The 20,723-nt window shown below is 42.7% G+C and overlaps 2 protein-coding genes across 5 annotated transcripts; one reads left to right on the top strand and one right to left on the bottom strand.

Moving 5' to 3' along the window:
- Positions 1-1,047: 1,047 nt before the first annotated feature.
- On the top strand, positions 1,048-4,531 carry LOC123512574 (barrier-to-autointegration factor-like). The gene is made up of 3 exons (XM_045269005.1): positions 1,048-1,247; positions 3,653-3,787; positions 3,886-4,531. Exons 2-3 carry the CDS (start codon positions 3,662-3,664, stop codon positions 4,030-4,032), a joined length of 273 nt encoding a protein of 90 aa, XP_045124940.1. The 5' UTR covers positions 1,048-1,247; positions 3,653-3,661; the 3' UTR covers positions 4,033-4,531.
- A 1,895-nt stretch (positions 4,532-6,426) lies between these two features.
- On the bottom strand, positions 6,427-20,723 carry LOC123512573 (exportin-2-like). Of its 4 annotated transcripts, none has more exons than XM_045269002.1 (12): positions 20,566-20,715; positions 19,062-19,153; positions 18,397-18,502; positions 17,639-17,790; positions 16,525-16,717; positions 16,015-16,160; positions 15,273-15,500; positions 13,336-13,473; positions 11,409-11,538; positions 10,784-10,947; positions 9,340-9,529; positions 6,427-8,926 (listed from the first exon to the last, which is right to left on the bottom strand). In XM_045269002.1, the coding sequence occupies exons 3-12, from the start codon at positions 18,479-18,481 to the stop codon at positions 7,446-7,448; spliced, it is 2,907 nt and encodes a 968-aa protein (XP_045124937.1). In that variant the 5' UTR covers positions 18,482-18,502; positions 19,062-19,153; positions 20,566-20,715; the 3' UTR covers positions 6,427-7,445. The 4 variants fall into 4 exon arrangements, with proteins under 4 accessions (XP_045124937.1, XP_045124938.1, XP_045124934.1 ...); XM_045269003.1 differs by lacking the exon at positions 20,566-20,715 and adding an exon at positions 20,462-20,491; XM_045268999.1 differs by lacking the exon at positions 19,062-19,153 and having other exon boundaries at positions 20,566-20,723.

Raw genomic sequence — 20,723 nt, 5'->3', positions numbered from 1 at the left:
TGAGTTTCTGAAGCTGTATAAAATCACCAAATTAATAGTAAGCAGAATGAATATTGAGGACGCGGCATGGATGGTACTGAAGGGGTTAAAGGGGTGAATGTCTTGTATTTGATGCCCACCAGGAATATAAGAACATAAGATAACAAGGAAAGTTGCCAGAATCCCTGTATAAAACGTACCTTATCTGCTTCTACCTGATCACCTATGGGCAGCTGCGTTGGCAGCAAAGGCTTTCTTGCATAAAGGCGAATCTTCAAAAAAAAATAAATAAATAAATAAATAAATAAAAAAAAGTTTCTTCCTATCATTCGCTACGTATTCTTGTAAAGTTCCCCAATGACTCAACACATCCTGAGTTGATTATTGGGTTCATTTCATTCATATCCACATCCACCATGACGATACGGATGAAGGATTTGTTGTAATACTTGCAATCCTTCATGACTCATCTGGTGAACTCTTTAGAACTTGATCCCTGCATGTTTGTTTCCTTATTTCTGGTATGTCCTCCTTCATATTTACTCTTTCTAGGAGACAAAGGAGGAGAAGGGAAATGAAAGTATTCTAAAGAAAAGCCAATGAAATAATCAGTATTAAGGAAAACATGATGAGACAAAGAAAAGGAGATGAAAATAAAATGCACGTAGGTATCTATTACGTAAACTTTTAAAATAGGTGTTATATTAAAAAAAGTCTAAAAAAAAGTGCACTGTTTATTGTTCACTGTATAGTTTTATGCACACAAATGTCGAGAGAAGATCTTGCAGGATAGAACAAATATGAGAGTGGTAAGTTCAAATATTTTCCCTTGTGCTTTATTGAGAAAAATGGATACTTATTAATTTGAAGAGCTAACTAGTCTCTTTTTTTTATATATATATATATATTGATAATTAACCCTTCTTCAGTATTTTTTATTCTCATACGTACATTAAAAAAATCACACGTGCCAAGTATATAAAGCATAGCAACACTGACATCACACATATCTCCTGGCTTTGCGCAATTACCCATAACATTCAAACAACACATTATACTTCACCCTCATCTTAATATCACTAAATAAACCCACAAATAAACCATATACCACCTATATACCCCTACCACCACCACCACCACCTCTACACTAATGACCACTGTGGAATTTGAGTGGTGCAAGAGGCAAAGGTAGCTTTTGGCGCGTGAGGGGTGAAAGGCGGCCGCTTCACACCATTTCCACATTCCTCTACCGGACGTCCTGCTGAGTGGTAAGGCTGATAACTTACTCCCTCAACACACCAATGGGAGGGTGGGGGAATTATGGGGGAAAATACAAGTTAATTAAGTTTGGGATGGGTTTGTTCACTTGATGTAGTGATTAGATATCTCAGGCCTCTCTGTTAACTTACTCCCTCACACACCACAAGGGCTTGTCTGTGGGGAATTATTGGGGAAAATAGAGGATAATTAAGTTTGGGATGGGTTTGATGATCTTACGAGTTACAAGATGCCTCATGCCAGCTCAGCATTCGTTATTCTCCATGTTTAAAGACCGCTGAGATGTCTAGCCATGTTTTGAAGTGTGTGTCCTGTGTTGATAATGTAGGAAAATGTGGTAGCCTTTCACGAGTCTTCATTTTGTGTGTGGGTTGCAGTTGTCTTGTCTTTGGTTTGTTTATTCTGTTGCTTGGCGGGTTGCCATGTGCTGACATTTGGACATTGATCTTGCCACTGTCCTAATATACACGTCCCTCCAGCTGGCCTAGTTTCCCGACTCGTCCTTCACCTAACCTGACGGGATGGGAAGAGGATAACCTAACCTAACCTAACTCTAACTTTTAACTTAATCTAACCCTAATTTTAACCCCTTCAGTGCCATGATACGTTTCCATATTCATTTTGGTGACTGTTTGGTGATTTTATACATGTTTAGAAACTTATGTGGGGAGTTTGAATAGTGAAGACTGTGGCCATTCATCTTCTGACCTCCATAGACCCTTCCTAATGTCAATAAATGGTTTAATCGTACATAAATTTCATGGTAAAATTGGGTTCCAGTACTGAAGGGGTTAAAATAGTGAAGACTCTGGACCATTAATCGTCTCATCTCCTTAGATCCTTGCTAATGTCAATAAAATGGTCTAATCACATCCAAAACTTATGGTAAAAATGCATCTTAGTACTGAAGAGGTTAGAATAGTGAAGACTGGACCATTAATCTTCTCACCTCCATAGACCCTTCCTAATATCAATAAAATGGTTGTCACATCCAAAACTCATCGTAAAAATGCGTCCCAGTACTGAAGGGGTGTACTAACTTAACCTCTTTATTATGACAGTGCCTTGACCTTTAGTGCAGTGCCGGGCTGGTCCAGTGAAGTGTCTTGTGTTGTATCCTGGTCTATATTTTTCTTACTTGGTTCTTTATTTATTTATTATTATTATTTATTTATTTTTATTTTTATTTTTTTTCTTTTATTTATTTATTTGTTTATTGTTTATTTATTTATTTTATTGATTTTTTTCTTTCTTTTGGTGGGAGAGGGATGTGTGGGGGGGTTAGAAGAGAGATGGTTTGGACACGAGTATAGAGTGAATGAATCCTACGGAGAGAGAGAGAGAGAGAGAGAGAGTATTGAGTATTATACAACACAACAGACAGTTCACTTTTTTTTTTTCTCCCTTTTGTTACCTTTTTTTTTTTTTTTTCTTATTTTATTTATTTTTATGAGAGATGGGGTGGAAGTGAGCATAGAGTAAATGAATCGTACGGAGGGAGATAATTGCATTAGTATTGTATGTGCTATTCTGCTCAGCCGCTCAAAATGTTTGGATAATGTTGAAATGTTGTGTTTTCATCCAAGAGTTAGCTTGGTTTAGGTTCGATGTGGTTCTGTTTGCTTTGTTTCATTTTGATTCTCAGTTTGGTTCATTTCATTTCGGTTCTCAGTTTGGTTCAGCTTGTTTTGTTTCATTTTGGTTAATTTTGTTTCGTTTAATTTCGGTTCTCGGTTTGGTTTAGTTTGTTTTGTTTCATTTTGGTTCTCGGTTTGGTTCAATTTGTTTAATTTCATTTCAGTTCAGTTTGGTTCAAGTTCCAGTCGATTAAATTTAGTCATGCTTTACTGGGAAACAAATAGCCACTGGTGCTGGATTATTAGGGCAAGGTTATCCACACTATCCGCTATTCACTTATGATCATTTGAGTTGACGAGTGTAAAGGTCGTCAAGAGATCACTGACGAGGCCTGAGTCATCCAAGGTAGAGTGTCTAGGTTAGGTGTGAGTAAGGTGGGGGGGAGTGTAGTGCTGGGGCAAGGTACAGTCATAGCCACAGAGGTGTACTGTGTCTTTGTGATTTTTATCTCATCCTCATCTTTTTGGGTTGCCTCCTCCATTGCCTTTTCCTTCTCCCGTTCATCTTCATTTATGCATTTATGCTCTTTTTTTATCTTTTATTTATTATTTTTTTGGGGAGTCCTTTATCTCCTTCTCTTTTCCTCGTATTTTTTTTTTACACCTACTTTTCTTCTCATCCTTACCCTTCTTTTTTTTTTTTCCTTGTTTTCTTTTTTTTTTCCCTCCTCATCTATATTTTTCCCTCCACCTTCTTTTCCTTCTCATCCTCTTTTTTTTCCATTTTTTCCTTCTCATCCTCTTTGTCACTCCGGTAGAGCAGCACCATGTCGTCCACCTCCCAGAAGCACCGTAACTTTGTGGCCGAGCCCATGGGGGAGAAGGAGGTGACAGAGCTGGCCGGCATCGGACCTGTGCTGGGCGATCGACTCTCCAGCAAAGGCTTTGACAAGGTGAGTCTGGCGTACCCTGTCGTCGCCCTGAGCCTGGCACAGTACACAATGCCCCTGCAGTACACAGTGACCTGACCTTGCCCTGCCTTTTCCCACAGGCCCATGTTGTGCTGGGACAGTTCCTGGTGCTGAAGAAGAACAAGGAACTCTTCATTGATTGGCTCAAGGACACAGCCAACGCCAACTCCAAGCAGGCTGGAGACTGTCACCAGTGCCTGGCCGACTGGTGCGAAGAGTTCTTATAAACCCAGGCCTCTCCACTCACTCCCTTCCATCCTCCTCCTCTCCCACTTCCTTTCCCTTTCCCTTCCTTCCCATCCCTTTTCCTACATCTTGGCCCACCTCAGGCTTCACCAATTATAGAACTGTCTAGAAGAATGGTGTTTATTACTAACTTTTAAGAATTCAGGACTTTCATGCATGCTTTGACATTTATTATGTTGTATGACATTGTTTGCATTTGACTTTACCATGCATAACATCAGCAGTGTAGGAAAACTGTTCTTTCTTAAGTTTACAAGTCAGAATATAATTACTTACAAGTCAAGATCATCTTTTATCATTGTCAGTGTTCTTGTTATTTTGCTTTGTGGAGGATTCCGTCAAACTTTGCATTCTTTGAACACTGTGACTGTTGCATCACCTGGAAGCCAGTATGTAGTGAGCTTTAATTCACTTAACAATTGTGTTCCAATGCTGTTGCTCATTGAGTGTTTTGCTTTGTAATAAAATTGTTATTTTAAATTGGTTTTCATTCATTCAGGTGGGCAGTGTCACACCATCATACAGCTGACCACTGCACCACACACACACACACACACACACACACACACACACTGTAGAGTCATAAAACAAAAAGAGGATTGTGAAATACTGCAGGAAGACTTAAACAAGATCTGGAAATGGAGTAAAAAATGGGAGATGGAATTCAATGTGGACAAAAGCCATGTCATGGAAATAGGAAAAAGTGAAAGACGACCAGTGGGAATCTATAAGATGGGAGATGGAGTAGAACTAGAAAAAATAAAAAAGGAAAAGGAGTGACAATGGAAGAAAACAATCAACCGGTAAGCCATATTGATAGAATTTTCAGAGAGATATAATTTGCTAAGGAATATTGGATTAGCATTTCACTATATGGACAAAGAAATGATGAAGAAATTGATAAGTACTAAAATAAGACCCAGATTGGAATATGCAGGAGTGGTGTGGATCCCCCATAAAAAGAAACACACAAAGAAATTGGAGACTACAAAAAATGGCTACAAGACTGGTTCCAGAATTTAAAGGTATGACATATGAGGAGACTAAATGCTATGGATCTACCAACCCTGGAGCAGAAGAGAGAAAGGGGATCTGATACAAGTTTATAAATTGATTAACAGAATGGATCAAGTGGATAATGAGAAACTAATCCTGAGAGAAGAATATGACATTAGAAGCACAAGATCGCATAGTAGGAAACTGAGGAAGGGAAGATGTTAGAAAATATAGTTTCCTGCAAAGATCTGTTGAGACGTGGAACAGTTTGAGTGAGGAAGTGGTGTCAGCAACGAGTGTGCATAGTTTTAAAGAAAAATTGGATAAGTGTAGATATGGAGACGGGGCCACACGAGCATAAAGCCCAGGCCCTGTAAAACTACAACTAGGTAAACACGCGCACACACACACACACACAGTTTTGTCAGGATCCTTTCTCATCTAGGCTGGGCTGGCTCCTAAGCTTGTGTTTGGAGGTAAAGGTTTCCTCCCTAGTGATGGGGAAGAGGTTTGACAAGGTTGAGTTAAAGAGGAAAATCACGGTCACCCCAATCAACAGAGGCAAAACACCAGAGGCACCTTCTGAGGAGGAATTTGAGTGAGAGGACAAGATACAGATGATGTGATGGAAAGAGCCCAACAGAGAAGATAGGGTGACAGCATAAGGAGGAGGATTATAAGATGCAAGTAGGTTGTTGCACCGGGGTGGTCAGTGAAGGAAGAGTTGAGTCAAAGCTGGTGGTGAACATGAAGTCTCCAAGAATGGAAGTCTCTGCCAAAAGGTGAGTCACAATGTGTTCCACTTTGGAAGCTGAGCAGTCAAAAGAATATTTTGACTGACTGTCAGATGAGTTAAGTATGTGGCACAGATTTAGCTTGAGAGTGATTGTAGTCATAACGAAAAGGCAGAAAATTTGAGAAATTCAAGAATGTGAGCACAAGAACAGGTTTATTCATGCACAGATGCAGCATCCAGCTTTGAATTGAAGATAAATATAGAGAAAGTAGAAGGGAACAGAGGAGATACTGTGTTACCTCAGACATTGTGTTTTGGTAAGAAAAAGGTGGTTTAGTAGAGCAGTGGTGGTGTTTTACTGATTGGAAAACCGTCTAAGACCACAGATGTTGCATAACACAGCAGGGCCATCGATACACTTGATGTCAGTGGCAGGACAGTAGCCTGAGTACTGGAATGGTTGTCATGAGATGGGACCTTGTGTGGCCTACCCAGCGTAGAGTGTGAGGGGATCGTGACAGTGTGAGCTATGACAACAATAACAGACAGCGTGTGGTACAGTAAAGGACACCAACCCTCACTCCTGGCACAGACCAGCTGCCACCACTATCAACTAATGATTGACAAAAATAAAAAAGTAATGATTAATTAAAATTGATTTTATTCAGCAGGAATTGTTCAATACTGTGGAAACTATGAACTGATTATAAGAAGAACCCACATAGTGGGAAAGACAACTTTTCTGTAAAAGTACGAAGTAAAACTTAATAATAGTACTAACAAGAAGAATGACCATAACACAACAAACTTAATAAGAGAACCAGCTGGAGCCACACCATCATGCACCGAGGCAAGCAGCAACACAACACAACACACCGCACTGCCACTGCTACACTCAGGCAGCCAATAAATACGTGGAGGCAAACTTTCCGTGGCACGCTGGTGTCGCTCAGGCCGAGAACAAAACAAAGGCATCAGGTGGCCGGTGAATGGTGAGGGGAAGGAAACGGAGGAACAAAAAAGAAAGAGACTGGCAGCCAATGTCTGTGTGGATGGAGGCAACACATGTGTTTGTGTGGCCCTGAGGCATCAAGGCTGTTACTCCCACACAGAGTTATGTAGCAAAGAAACACTGTGAGAGTGACACACCTTCACCTCCTTCCTTGATGGAGTGGTGGTGGTGCGAGGGAGGGAGGGAGTGAAGGCTGGTGGGCACGGCCACTTCACCACACTTCATCAGTTATGGAAGAGTAACAATAATGAAGCAAACAGCAGGCCAGTAGTTTCTGCAGTATTGGAAAGAAACACTGGCAGACAGAAGCAGCAGAGTTACTGCAGCTGCTTAATACTTCCAATACACAAACTGGTACTTGCCACCACCAGGCTGCAAGCAACATCCTGTTTCCTTTCTGAGAGTTTCACAATACAGCAGATTACAGAGAACTTGTTTTTTCTACAAAGCTTAAACTCTACTTACCATTATTAAGCTTTCTGTATCACATGTAGGGCCCTAAGCATCTAGGCTGGCACACACTGAGGACCGAAGCAACAGCATGTCAACCGTACACTGGTATAAATGTGTGGAAATATGAAAAAATAGTCTTTACACTCCGTCACGGGATATATCACTAAGGCGCTGCCGGACTCATCGCCGCCGCCGCCTCACGCCAGGCTGCTGCCAGCCACCTGGAGGTACCGCACCACGTGGGCCTGCACCTCCTGGCTCACCGCCGCCAGCCGCCCCTGAATGGTGCCTGGGTGGGACTGGGATACCTGGGCCAGCCGCTGGGCCAGGTACACCTGTGGGTTGTCAATCTGGCCCTTGAGGGGATCCGACTCTCCCCTCATGGCGTGCTTGAGTCTGTTGGAGGAGCCCTGGAAGGATGGGATGTCCTCCACCTCAATGAAGTGTTCCCCGGCAGGCAGCGAGCCGTCCTCAGGACACTCCAGCAGCCTGACTACTGCCTCCAGGATGGTGCCCCACCGCTCCCTGTATGCCCCGGAGTACACCATGGGCTCCGCCAGCACGTTGCTCAGCCCCACCGCGCAGATCTTCTTGTCCGTGTCCCCGGACACCTTCTGCAGGTCCGGCACCACCAGGCGGTCCACCACCATGCCAAACATATTGGCCTGCAGCGTGTCGATGATCTGGACCAGCCGGGCGGCGGAGTGCTGGCAGGCAAACAGGCTGAAGAACACCAGCAGTGACCGCACATACTTGGTGGTCTTGCTGGAGGTGAGGCGGCGGAACATGATGGTGAAGATCTGGTTCCAGTAGTTGTCGAGGACTTCCTTGGGCATGTGGAGCAGCATGGACTGGATGAGGTAAAAGCCCTCGTGGTCGTTGGTCTTGGAGGCATTGAGTTTGTTGAACACACCCAACACAGCCTCCAGCTTGCCCATCTGCACTATCTGGCCATGTGCCTTCTCCACGTAGGCCTGCAGCAGCCGCACCATGGGCGCCACGTAGCCCGGCCGCTCCCACAGCACCGGCATCACCAGGAACGGCAGTAGTGACAGGTACCCCTCGGGGACCTCGCCCTTCTGCCTCTCCAGCAGCAGCGAGATGATCTGGAAGATGTATGGGATGAGGCTCTCCAGTTCATTCTGGAGGATCTCCTGGAAGATCGGGAACAGGTTGCGGTCAAACTCCCCAACGGCGCCATCCACCGAGCCACAGACCGTCTTGATGACGAGGGACAGCGTCTCAAAGAGGTAGTGGACGAAGTGCGGCTTGACAGTGTTCTTGACCACGTGCTGCAGTTTGAGCACCAGCTGGGGCACCACCAGACCAGCGTGCTGCATCAGGTCAGCCTCGATCAGGTTGGTGACGGTGGCCACGGTCTTCATGATGTACTCATTCTGCGCTGAGCCCTCCTTGGCCAGCACGCCCAGCAGGTTGCCGTACAGCGTGCCGGCCAGCGGGGACACGTCACCACGCTGCACTGCCGGCTGCCCGTTCACCCGTAGCAGGAAGATCTTGTTGATGGCGTCGGCGGCGTAGGTGTGCACCACGGCACTCTCCGAGTTGAGGATGCGGATCAGGTCGGGCACGCACACCTTCACCGCCTCGAAGGGGAGCACGCTGCGGAAGCTGATCACGTACTTGATGGCCTCCGCCTTCAGGATGGGCAGGTGGTTCACTGCAAACACAAGTGATGGTCAACACACGGCACTTTGGCTCAATTGTTCCTCTCTCCACTCCTCACAAGCTGCACCGTCCTTCACCTCCACCAACACAATACCACACATCAACACCAGTGTTTTGCTGTCACCACTCTGTTCCTGCCATCAACCCCACACACACACCCCAACATCAGAAATCTCTACACACACACACACACACAACACTTCTTTCACTGCATCCCACACTTCTCTCTCTCTCTGATACACCTTCACTTTGCCACAGTTCATCACTCTCAAAACTCCCTTGCATCCCACCACTCCTCATCAAATATACCTGCTACATTTCCTCAACACCAGCAGAGTCCTTCCCCATCACCCCTCAAACTGCTGCCCTAACCTGACCCACAATGCCTCCTGCCACCTAACTCACCATCCTGGTTCTGCAACTCCGGTAGAATGTGACCTTGGTAGAACTCGGTGATGTTGACCAGCTCGTTGACCTTTGTGGTGCCGTGGCGGGCCGTCTGACCCTTGGCGGACAGTGTGGTCACCAGGTAGATTGCCGCCACCTTGTTACGCCAGCACTCGGTCGGTTTCTCAGCGTATGTTGCCAGCATGGACTGTGGAGAGCACCATTTATCTTTATTTATATTTCATCTATTGTCTGTCACATGTTACACTAAGTACAGATTGGTTACACTAGTTTTGGGACCTACACTCTTAGTTAACCTTCTCTTTTCTCTATCTCTCTTTTGTTGCCTTATGTGTCTCTCTTACATAACAAAACCAAATGATATCTAAAACAATCCTGCAGTACTGACAAGTATTCAGAAATGCCTTCCCCTCTCACCACAGCAATTTTCCAAGGCCACAGAAACGACTAGCTGGCTTTTCAAGACAGTTTCTCCTTTTAACAAACTAGAAATCTTACCAATCTATGACCAGAACATAAAAACACTTAAAAACACTTTATTCTCTCACCAAAACAATTTTCCATGACCAGAGATGCCTAGCTGGGTTTCCAAGACCGTTTTTCCTTTTATCAAACTGGAAATCTTACCTATCTATGACCAGAACCATAAAAAATACTCTTAAAAACATGACTACCTTCAACTGGAGCCTTTGGAAAGCAGTGATGGTGAGAGAACAAAGCGTTTCAAAATACAGGCCAGAGACACACATGGCAATATTTATACCACTTTAATACCAAACTATCAAGCCTCACCTAACCAATTTATCTTAATTTTGTTGCCTTGTGTCCCTCTTACATAAAAAAAAAAATAACAATAACACAATCCTGCAGTTCTGAAACACACCAGCCAATGTTCCTACCACTTCAATGCCAAACAGCCTCACCTAACCTAACCTAACCAATTTCTCTTTATTTTGTTGTCTTATGTGTCCCTCTTACATAAAAATAAATAAATAAATAAATAATAACACATAATCCTGCAGTTCAAGACACCTGGCAATGTTTCTACCACTTCAATGCCAAACTACGTCTCACCTAACCTAACCTAACCTAAGCTATTTCTCTATTTTGTTTTCTTACGTGTCCCTCTTACATAAAAAAATAAATAAACAAAACAAACAACCCTGCAGTTCCAAGACACTTGGCAATGTTTCTACCACTTCAATGGCAAACAACCACACCTCACCTCACCTCACCTAACCTAAGCTATTTCTCTCTATTTTGTTGTTTTATGTGTCCATCTTACATAAATAACAAAACAAGACAAACAACCCTGCAGTTCTGAGACACACCAGGCAAAGTTTCCACTTACACTTAGCCACAACTCAACACTCTTAAAACACCATTGCACTGCACCACTCTTCATTAAATATACCTGCATTTTCAAACACCTGAGCCTCACCTGCACATACTGGCCGAACACCTGAGTCATGCGAGCCTCAAAGTGACGCGACAGGACCCTCACAAAGTCCACAGCAGCCCTCCGCCGTGTCTCTGTGTTGGCGCCCTCCAGCTCCTGTGCCACCCACCCATCAGGACTGTCCACAAACAGCTCCTCATCACAGGCTGTAGGAGAACACTTCACTGCACCTCACAGATAATGTATACACTTCACTGCTCTTTACTGCCACTCACCTCACATGTAACACACAATGCAACACACTTCACTGCACCTCACACATAATGCACACACTTCACTGCCACTCACCTCACACACAATGGCCAAAACACACTTCACTGCACCTCATGCACAATGCACACACTTCACAGCTCTTCACTGCCACTCACCTCACACACAACACAACACACTTCACTGCACCTCACTGTCACTACCAATACCCAAAACACACTTCACAGCTCTTCACTGCCACTGCACCTCACACACAACACCCAAAACACACTTCACTATCTCACTGTCACTACCAATGCCCCAAAACACCACACCACTTCAAGGGACAATAACTAATAGATACAAAAGAACAGAATAGAAGGGAAGGGAAGGGAGCAGTGAAGTGAAGGCTACTCACATCTCAGGTGCATGTTGGGTAGGATGACCTTCTCACAGATGCCAGAGAGGACTTGTTCGTTTTCAAAGAGGCCCTTGCTGTGGTCCCTTTCAGCCACAGCACACAGGAACTGGATGGCAAGACTCACCATCTGTGGGCCGGGGATAAGGAGGCAGATGGTGAGGGAGGCCATGGTGTGTGTATTCACTCAAACTGTTCCACATCTCAACACATCTTTGTGGGAAACTATATTTTTTAACATCTCTCAGCCATCTTCCTTTTCTAAGCTTTTTACTATGCGATCTTGTGCTTCGAATGTCGTGTGTGTGAAGGGGGGAGGAGGGGACTGCCATGTGTAGACCTAGTGGCTTTGTGTGGCTTTCCTTACTCTCTTGTGTTGTAAAAATGCTTCTGTATAACCATGAAGTGAAATGAACCATGGGGAGGGACACCAATTGTCATATTCAACACCATTAGACTTTTAACAAGGTGTGGACACTTACTCTTACTTTCACACTCAAGAGTCAATACTACCATTACACTTTTAGTAAGGTGTAGAAACTTACTCTTATTCTTACATTCAACAGCCAGCACCACCACTAAACTTTATGTAAGGGATGGAAACTTACTTTTATTCCCACACTCAACAGTCAAAAACTACCAACAGACTTTTAGAAAGGCATGGAAACTTCCCTTTCTCTCAACAGTCAACACCACCATTACATTTTTAGTAAGGTGTGGGAACTTGCTCTTAATCTTACACTCAGCAGTCAACACTACTATAACACTTTCAGCAAGGCATGGAAACTTACTCTAACTCCCACACTCAACACTACTATGACACTTTTAGCAAGGCGTGGAAACTTACTCTTACTCCCAACACTCAACATTATCAAACTTTCAGCAAGGGATGGAAACTTACTCTAACTCCCAACACTTTTAGCAAGGCATGGAAACTTACTCTAACTTCCAACACTCAACACCACCATAACTCTTTCAGCAAGGTGTAGAAACTTAATCTTATTCTCACACTCAACACCACTATCAAACTTTCAGCAAGTGATGGAAACTTATTTTAACTCCCACCCTCAACACTGATCACCACCATTAGCCTTTCACCAATGTGTGGAAACTTAAAACTTCACTCCAGCAGGAACTTACACCACCACTACTGAACTTCTTGAAAATGGCAGTAACTCACAATGACTTAAGACACTCCACAACAACTTAACACCAACACTGGATGATTAAAGGATTCAATATTACACACACAATTCCCTTTCACATTGAACCAAAACAAAATACAAATAAAGACGAAGGAATCACAAGACCTACACAATATTAAACACACAATTCTCTATAACACTCCCAATCAAAACAAAATACCTCAATAAAAACAAATGAATCACAAGGCCAATGCTATACTAAACACACAATTCTCTTTAACCTCTTCAGTACTGGTACACATTTTAACCTTGAGATTTGTGTACGATTAGACCATTTTATTTATATTAGGATGGTCTATGGAGGTCATAAAATTAATGGCCACAGTCTTCACTATTTTAACCCCTCCAATACTGGGACACATTTTTACCTTGAGATTTGTGTATGATTAGACCATTTTAATGACATTAGAAAGGGTCTATGGAGGTCAGAGGATTAATGGCCACAGTCTTCACTATTATAACCACTCCAGTACTGAGACACAGTTTTACCTTAAGATTTGTGTACGATTAGACTATTTTATTTATATTAGGAAGAGTCTATGGAGGCCAGAAAATTAATGGCAACAGTCTCCACTATTTTAAACACCCACATAAGTTTCTGAGCCAGTATACAATCACCAAATAGTAAGCAGGATGAATATGAAAATGCATCATGGTACTTTAGGGTGTTAAATCAAAACAAATACCTCAATCAACAAAGGAATCAGAAGGCCAACACTCACCTGGTCGTATTTAATATCAAGCGGTGTGTTGGAGAGCAAATTCCACGCTGCCGTCACAAAGTTCTCAATAAACGGCTCAAATTCCTCCCGATACTTGCCGGCGTACAGAGTGATGTTCTTGCACACCTGGCTTTTCACCTGTGTAGGGAGGAAAGGGTTACAGGCTTGTCTCTGCCACATTTAGCTCCGAAATCTGAAACACTCCACTCTCTCACCTCACCATGACTATTTTCAAAGGACCTGAAGATGATGAGCTGAGTTTCTGAGGGTGTTTCTTCAGTAGGGAATGTAGTAACCTTATTCATGTGTCACTAGAAACATAAAAACACCCTTGAAAACTTATGGCACTTGAACAGGAGATGCAGAGCTGAAATGTTTCTTATTATGGTCCTCATTGCCAAGAGACTAAGGATTGTTAGGTTGTGTTTCTTCTGTGGGTAATGTAGTAACCTTGTTCATGTGTCACTAGAAACATAAAAACACCCTTGAAAACTTGCCTCACTTGAACAGGAGGTGCAGAGCTGAAATGTTTCTGATTATGAGCCTTATTGCCAAGAGACTAAAGATTGTTAGGTTGTTTTCTTTGGTAGGCAATGTAATAAACTTGTTCACGTGTCACTAGAACCATAAAAACACCCTTCAAAACTTTCCTCACTTAAACAGGAGTCTTGAAACAGTGGAGGTGTGGAGCTGAATTGTTTCTGATTATGGTCATTATTGCCACAGGGGTAAGGTTAGGTTGGGTTAGGTTACAAACATTTCTGCGCCACATGTCCGCTACTTCAGAAAGGCTAGAGTTCAAGTTACGTGGTTTTTTGAGGGTGTAGTTATGGTTTCTGCCACACTTTTTGCCACAAGAGTAAGGTTAGGCTTGTTTTCTTTTTTTCTTTTTTATTCTATTTAAGAGAGGGAAAGCTGGCCAAGGGCAACAAAATAATTTAAAGAAAAGACCCACTTAGCTGCCAGTCCCCTTCCTGGTCCAAGAGAGTTAAAGAGTTAGGTTACGTTGAGAAATTTTCTGCACCACATCTTCACAACTTCCAAAAGGCTCTTGGTGAAGTTACACAGGTTTTTAAGGGTGTTTGTATGGTTCTAGTGACAGATTAACAAGACTTCTACATTATTATCAGGAGGAACACTCTTGAAAACCTGGCTATTTATCTCTGTGGCCTTTGAAAACAGTGATGGTGAGAGAGCAGAGAATTTTACAATATTGGTTTATAGTAAGTTACATATTTCAATACCCCTTCAATACAACCCCACTGCAACACACACTCCAACACCCATAAATAACACCCTTCCAACACATACTCCAACACTCTCAACACCCCCAACTGCATCAAACACTTCAGAATTGCTATGTCACCCAACAACACCCTCCACTCCACCCATACCTACTCCAACACTCCAAACACACCCTCACTGCAACACACACATCAACATTCCCCTCTCAACACCCCAAAACACACACCAACACCCCTCTCAACACCCAAAAACACACACCAAAACTCATATTCACCCCAAGATCCCCAAACACACCCTCACTGCAACACACAAACCACCACCCCTAGTCAACACCCCAAAATACACACCAACACCTGAAAAACACTCATCAATACCCCAAAATCACCCATACCTACCCCAACACTCACAACACACCCTCACAGCAACACACACTTCAACATTCCCCTCTCAACACCCCCAAAACACTCACCAACACCCAAAAACACACACCAAAACTCGTATCAACACCCCAACATCCCCAAACACACCCTCACTGTAACACACACCATCACCCCTAGTCAACACCCCAAAACACACACCAACACTTGTATCAACACCCCAACATCACCAATACCTACCCCAACACTCACAACACACCCTTACTGCAACACAAACCACCACCCCTAGTCAACACCCCCCTCAACACCCCATACCTGCTCCAGCACTCCCATTTCATCATCAGAGGAGACGAGGAGTGGGCTGGTGAAATTAAGCAGTGTTAGAAAATGCTCCATCCACACTGCCATGTTATCCTCAAAGAATTCTGGGAGATCCTGAGAGTTGAGGGCGAAGAATAGCTGCCCAACTGACACCAGGGAGGAGAAGATCATGCGTAGGGCGGCTGCGTTGTTCAGGTTCTCCCCGGCGGCCTTCATCAGTTCCTATTGAGAGAGAATGAGAGATGTTTGTTCAATATAATGTGTGGAGTGAATGGTGAGAGAGAATTTCGCTTGTTGAAATGTATATAGCAGAGGTAAAATTAGTGGAAAGAGATTGATGCTTGTTGAAATGTATATTGTAGGTGGGAAGAGAAATGTTAGCTCATTAAAAAAGAAGAAAAAAAAAAAAAACTAAAATTATAGACATGAGTGAAAAAAAAAAAAAAAAACCTTGAAATATAGACAGGACTAAAAAAAATAAATAAATAAATAAAAAATAAAATATAGACGAGTGAAAAAACAACAACTGTTAAAACAAACAACAAGAACTAAATAAATAAAGAAAGACACACTGTTTATAAAAAAAAAATGTAAAGAACAGTGAGGAAAAAAATAAAAATAAAAATAAATAAATAAATAAAATAAATGAAATAAAATATACACAAGGATGATACACGTCAAATAAGACAGTGCTCATTGACACACACCAACAGACAAGGCAACCGCATCCACTCACCACAAGAAGGTTGGTGAGGGGCTGCGCAAAGTTGTCCAGCACAAATTTAATCTCCCTCCAAAGGTCGTCTGATTTGTTCTCATACTCGTAGCGCTCCATCACCGAGTAGGACGTCTGCAGCACACCACTGATGATGTTGAAGTCGCCTGTGTAGGGACGGGAGGAGTGGTAGGTGGTGGTGGTGGTGGTGAGGGATTTTGTTGAGTTTTGCTTTTTTTTTTTTCAAGTTTGTTTAAGGTTTTGCTATTCATGTTTCCTGTTTGTCTCTTTATCTCTCTCTCTCTCTCTATTACAACAGTTACAAAACTCTATAACAGGAAACAATACTTACTTCCCCTCTCCCCCCTTCTCTCTCTTTCTCTCTCTCTCAAACGCATACAAAACAAACACAAATCTCACAAAAACATCTCAAAAACTTCACAACGCAACACAAACACAAACACACACACACCTGACAAAAAACACCTCAAAAACTTCTTAACACATCACACACACAAACAAAACACACACCTGACTTGAATTTCTCGGCCATGTAAGGGATGAGATCGGACCACTGGTGGGGGAAATCCGACTTGCCAATGATGGAGATGGCCTGGGAGAGCTGGCGCTGAACCCCCTCCGAGGAACGCAGCATCAGGTCCACTATCTCTCGCTTCACCACCACTCGGTCATTGGTGCTTATCCTGTTGGTGCCATCCTCGTCCTGAAGGAGAGATGGTGAGGATGATGAGAATGGGAGGATAAAGAAGAGGGATTGGAAGCTGTTGTTATCCAAGTGTAGAAGGGGAGATGGGATGAGAAGGATGGAGGTTAAGAAGAAAAGATTATTAGGAAGAGGGATAGGAAAAGGTTGTAAGGAAGAAAGAGAAGGGAAGAATGGGAGGATAAAGAAAAGGGAAGGGAAGGTGTCGTTGTCCAAGTGTAGGAGGAGAGATGGGATGAGAAGGATGGAGGGAAGATCATAAGGAAGAGAGAGAGGAAAGAGGTTGTATGGAAGAGAGAGAGGGAAGAATGGGGGAATAAAGAAGAGAGAAGGGAAGTTGTCATTGTCCACGTGTAGAAGGGAAGATGGGATGTGAAGGATGGAGGTTAAGAAGAAGGAAGATTATAAGGAAGAGGAAGAGAGGGAGGAAAACATTGTACGGAAGAAAGAGAAGAGAAGAATGCGAGAATAAAGAAGAGGGAAGCTGTTCTCCTTGAAGAGTAGAAAGGGAGATGGGGTGTGAAGGATGGAGGTTAAGAGGGAAGGTTGTAAGGACGAGGGAAGAAAAAACATCCTTGTCTAGAAGTGTAGAGGGGTAGAAAGTGAGAAGGATGGGAAGGTTGCAGTAAAAGAAAAAAAAAAAAAAAAAAATGAAAACAAGAAACAAAAACATGAACAAGGAAAAACGAACAAGAACATTGAAGACAAAGAGCAATAACAACAAGAATAAGAAAAAAGCACAAGAACAAGAAGAAAAAGAAAGAAAAACAAGAAAAGAATAAGAAAAAAGAAGACAAAGAAGAACAAGAACAAGACAAAGATGAGGGACAAGAATAAGAAAAACAAGACAAAAAATGAAGAAAAAAGAAAAAAAGACAAACAGCAACAACAATAACAACAATAAAGGCCTCAGCAACTCACCACCACCCAGTTTCTCTTGATGAGGTTCTTGAGGTGGATGGAGGCGGCCAGCTTGATGTTCTTGGGCACCTGCAACTCATCTCGGGTCAGCAGTGTCAGCAGCAACACCGGGTAATTCTCATTGCCCTCCACCTGACCCAGAAACTGCTCGGCTGGTGGGAGGAGAGGTCAGGTCAAGTTAGAGTAGTAGAATTAACACACGCACAGACCCACAGACAGACAGACACACACACACACTACAGTCATTATTCAGCTTATTTTTGTCTTCTTTCTTCCTACTCCATCAATTTTCTTCTCTTTATCTCTTTTCTCCCCATCAATAATGCAATTTTCAGCCTCTTTCTAACTCAAAACAGCAATTTTAAGCCATTTCTCACATCAACACAGCAATTTTAAGCCATTTCTCACATCAATAGAGAGAGAGAGAGAGAGAGAGAGAGAGAGAGAGAGAGAGAGAGAGAGAGAGAGAGAGAGGAGAGAGAGAGGAGAGAGAGAGGGAGAGAGGAGAGAGAGAGGAGGGGAGAGAGAGAGGAGGAGAGGAGGAGAGGAGAGAGAGGAGAAGAGAAGAGAAAAAGATGAGGAGAGGAGAAGAGAGGAGAGGAGAGAAAAGAAAAGAATAGAAGAGAAGAGAAGAGAACGAAACAGAACACAATAGAACAGGAAATAAAAGAAAAAAATAAATAAAACAAAAGAAAAAAGAAAAAAAAAGGAAAAGAAAAGAATATAAAAGAAAGAAGAGAGGAAAGCAGAGCACCAACCTGCCCGGCGCTGTGATGGGTCCTGGGAGAGTGTGTGTGTGAGGACCTCCACCAGACGACTCAGGTTCTCCTCGGTGACCTCCATGTCTGCCTCAAGCCTGCCACTCTGCACACAGGGGGGGAGGGGGAGGGAGGCAATGGTCAGCTCAGGGCTATATCACATAGTACAGCTGGTTGTTACTCATCTCTCTCCTATCATCCTTATCTGTCATTTTTTCCTTTTTTATTATTATTATCATTATTTTTACTTATCATCATTATCTGTTATTATTCATTTATTATCATTATTTCATTTTCTGCTTTTTTATTCATTTATCATTATTCTTCTATTTTCTGTGTTTTTTTTTTACTATGTATTATCATTCTTTCATTTTCTGCTTTATATTTATCTATTATTGGTGTTTTTTTATTTATTCATTTATTTTATCATCCATTTATTATTTCATGCACTTATTTCATTATTTATTTATTTCATGTATATATTTATTTATATTTTTTTCTATGTGTTGGGGGTTCAAGTCACGACAAAATTCCGTTCCTACACTGTTTTCCTAGTTGTCATGTCCAATTCCCTTATCCTATTAGGTCTAGGACATTGCCACATGACAGAGGACTTTGATCTTGGCATATGGGAACCATTACCCCGAGTGGATGCCCTTACTAACCTCAGACTGTGGCTAGGATTCAAACCCACGCACTTGAGGATCCTGGCGCCCCAAAGCACGTGTTGTCCCACTGTACCACTGCGGCCCTTACTCTGTGTCGTGAATCGGAATTATTGCAGTTTCAACCAATACACCACACGTAACTGTACATATTCTCACGGTCTAACTCACACTTCTATGAGCATTTCTAACCCCATTTTACCCTATTGAAAATGAATAATAACTTCAGGACAGAATTTAGGTTAGGTTAGGTTAGGTCTACGAGCATTTCTAACCCCATTTCACCCTATCGGAAATTAATAATAACTTCACGACAGAATTTAGGTTAAGTTAGGTTAGGTTTGGTTTCCCCACCCTAAAATTCCACTTTCCCAGGAGATCCCCAAGCTTGTTAGACATAGGGAAAAGATATATAAGATAGGGTATACTGGTTGAAACTGCAAATTTACCCATGAATCAATTTTTTTTCCCTTCTCGTCTATTGATTTCTTGGTTAATATTAAGACGAGGCACACAGGTCAACTTACTAATGGTTTTGGCTACAGACAGAAAGATGCGTGCCTTGTCTTAACAATTTACCCATTTTCCTAACAAGCCGATCTTTTTATTTTCCCTTTTACTTTATTTTTTGCTGGCTAGTGTCATCCTCCTTATTCCTATTGCATTCCTCTAACCAGCCTGCCACTCCTCCACAAAATCTTCATACACATAATAAAACAAAAGTAAAATGTTAATCAGTATTACATAGAGTTAGATAATAAAGAACCACAATAACACAAAACAAGACCATAAGAGACTTTACCCACAACCCCAAGACACCAGCACGTCCTACACACCTGCACCACACACCTAACCCTGGACAAATATAAATAAAAACGAAAAAATATAAAAAACAACAACACAAAATCTAAATGACCTTGAACTAGACACACAAGTAAACAAACATGCACAAGGCCACACCAATCTACAGCACCAGCACAGCCTAACACACCTGACACACCTGCACCACACACCTACCCTGAAACATGAGAAAAAAATAAAAACATCAAAATAACCAGTAATAAAATGAGGCACAAAATCCAAACATCTTTCCCAGCAATAAAAATAGGCAAACAAACATTCCTGAGTACCCCAAACACACCTGAAGGCACCAATGACCCCTAACAAGCCCTACACACCTGCACCACACACCTACCCTAAGCAAACTGTAGGGCACGTGACGGTAGACCCACGAGGAACACCTTAACACAACCTTCTCTTTAATTCCCAGCTAATTTGAGGGTAACCTAACCTAACACACCTGCAGAACCACACACCTGGCCTTCTAATCACCGCGTAAATAAGTGTCAGGTGTGAGGAATGGATAGTTATGGAGGAAAAAGTAAAAATGTACAACTCACTCGGACAAGGACAAGAGTCGCCGCCTTTTGTTTACACTTGCCCGGCGACTCATGGGATTCAATTAATGGGTTTTCTCACTTAACAACCTTCCTCTCGTGCTTACCAAGACGCCTGCCTCCTCCCTGGGGTTGTATTGACTCAGGCACACCGTCAGTAGAGTGTGTGTTTAAGGTTTCAAGCGGAAATTCCGAATAAGAGATTTCGTCCCCTGGCTGCAGTTCAAACTAGATTCTCCTCCCTCTGCTCCTCTTCCCCGGTCCC

The sequence above is a fragment of the Portunus trituberculatus genome, chromosome 34 (assembly GCF_017591435.1).
Source record: "Portunus trituberculatus isolate SZX2019 chromosome 34, ASM1759143v1, whole genome shotgun sequence".
Classification (NCBI taxonomy): domain Eukaryota; kingdom Metazoa; phylum Arthropoda; class Malacostraca; order Decapoda; family Portunidae; genus Portunus; species Portunus trituberculatus.
The sequence above is the reverse complement of the archived record's forward strand: the minus strand, read 5'-3'. Positions and strand labels throughout refer to the sequence as shown.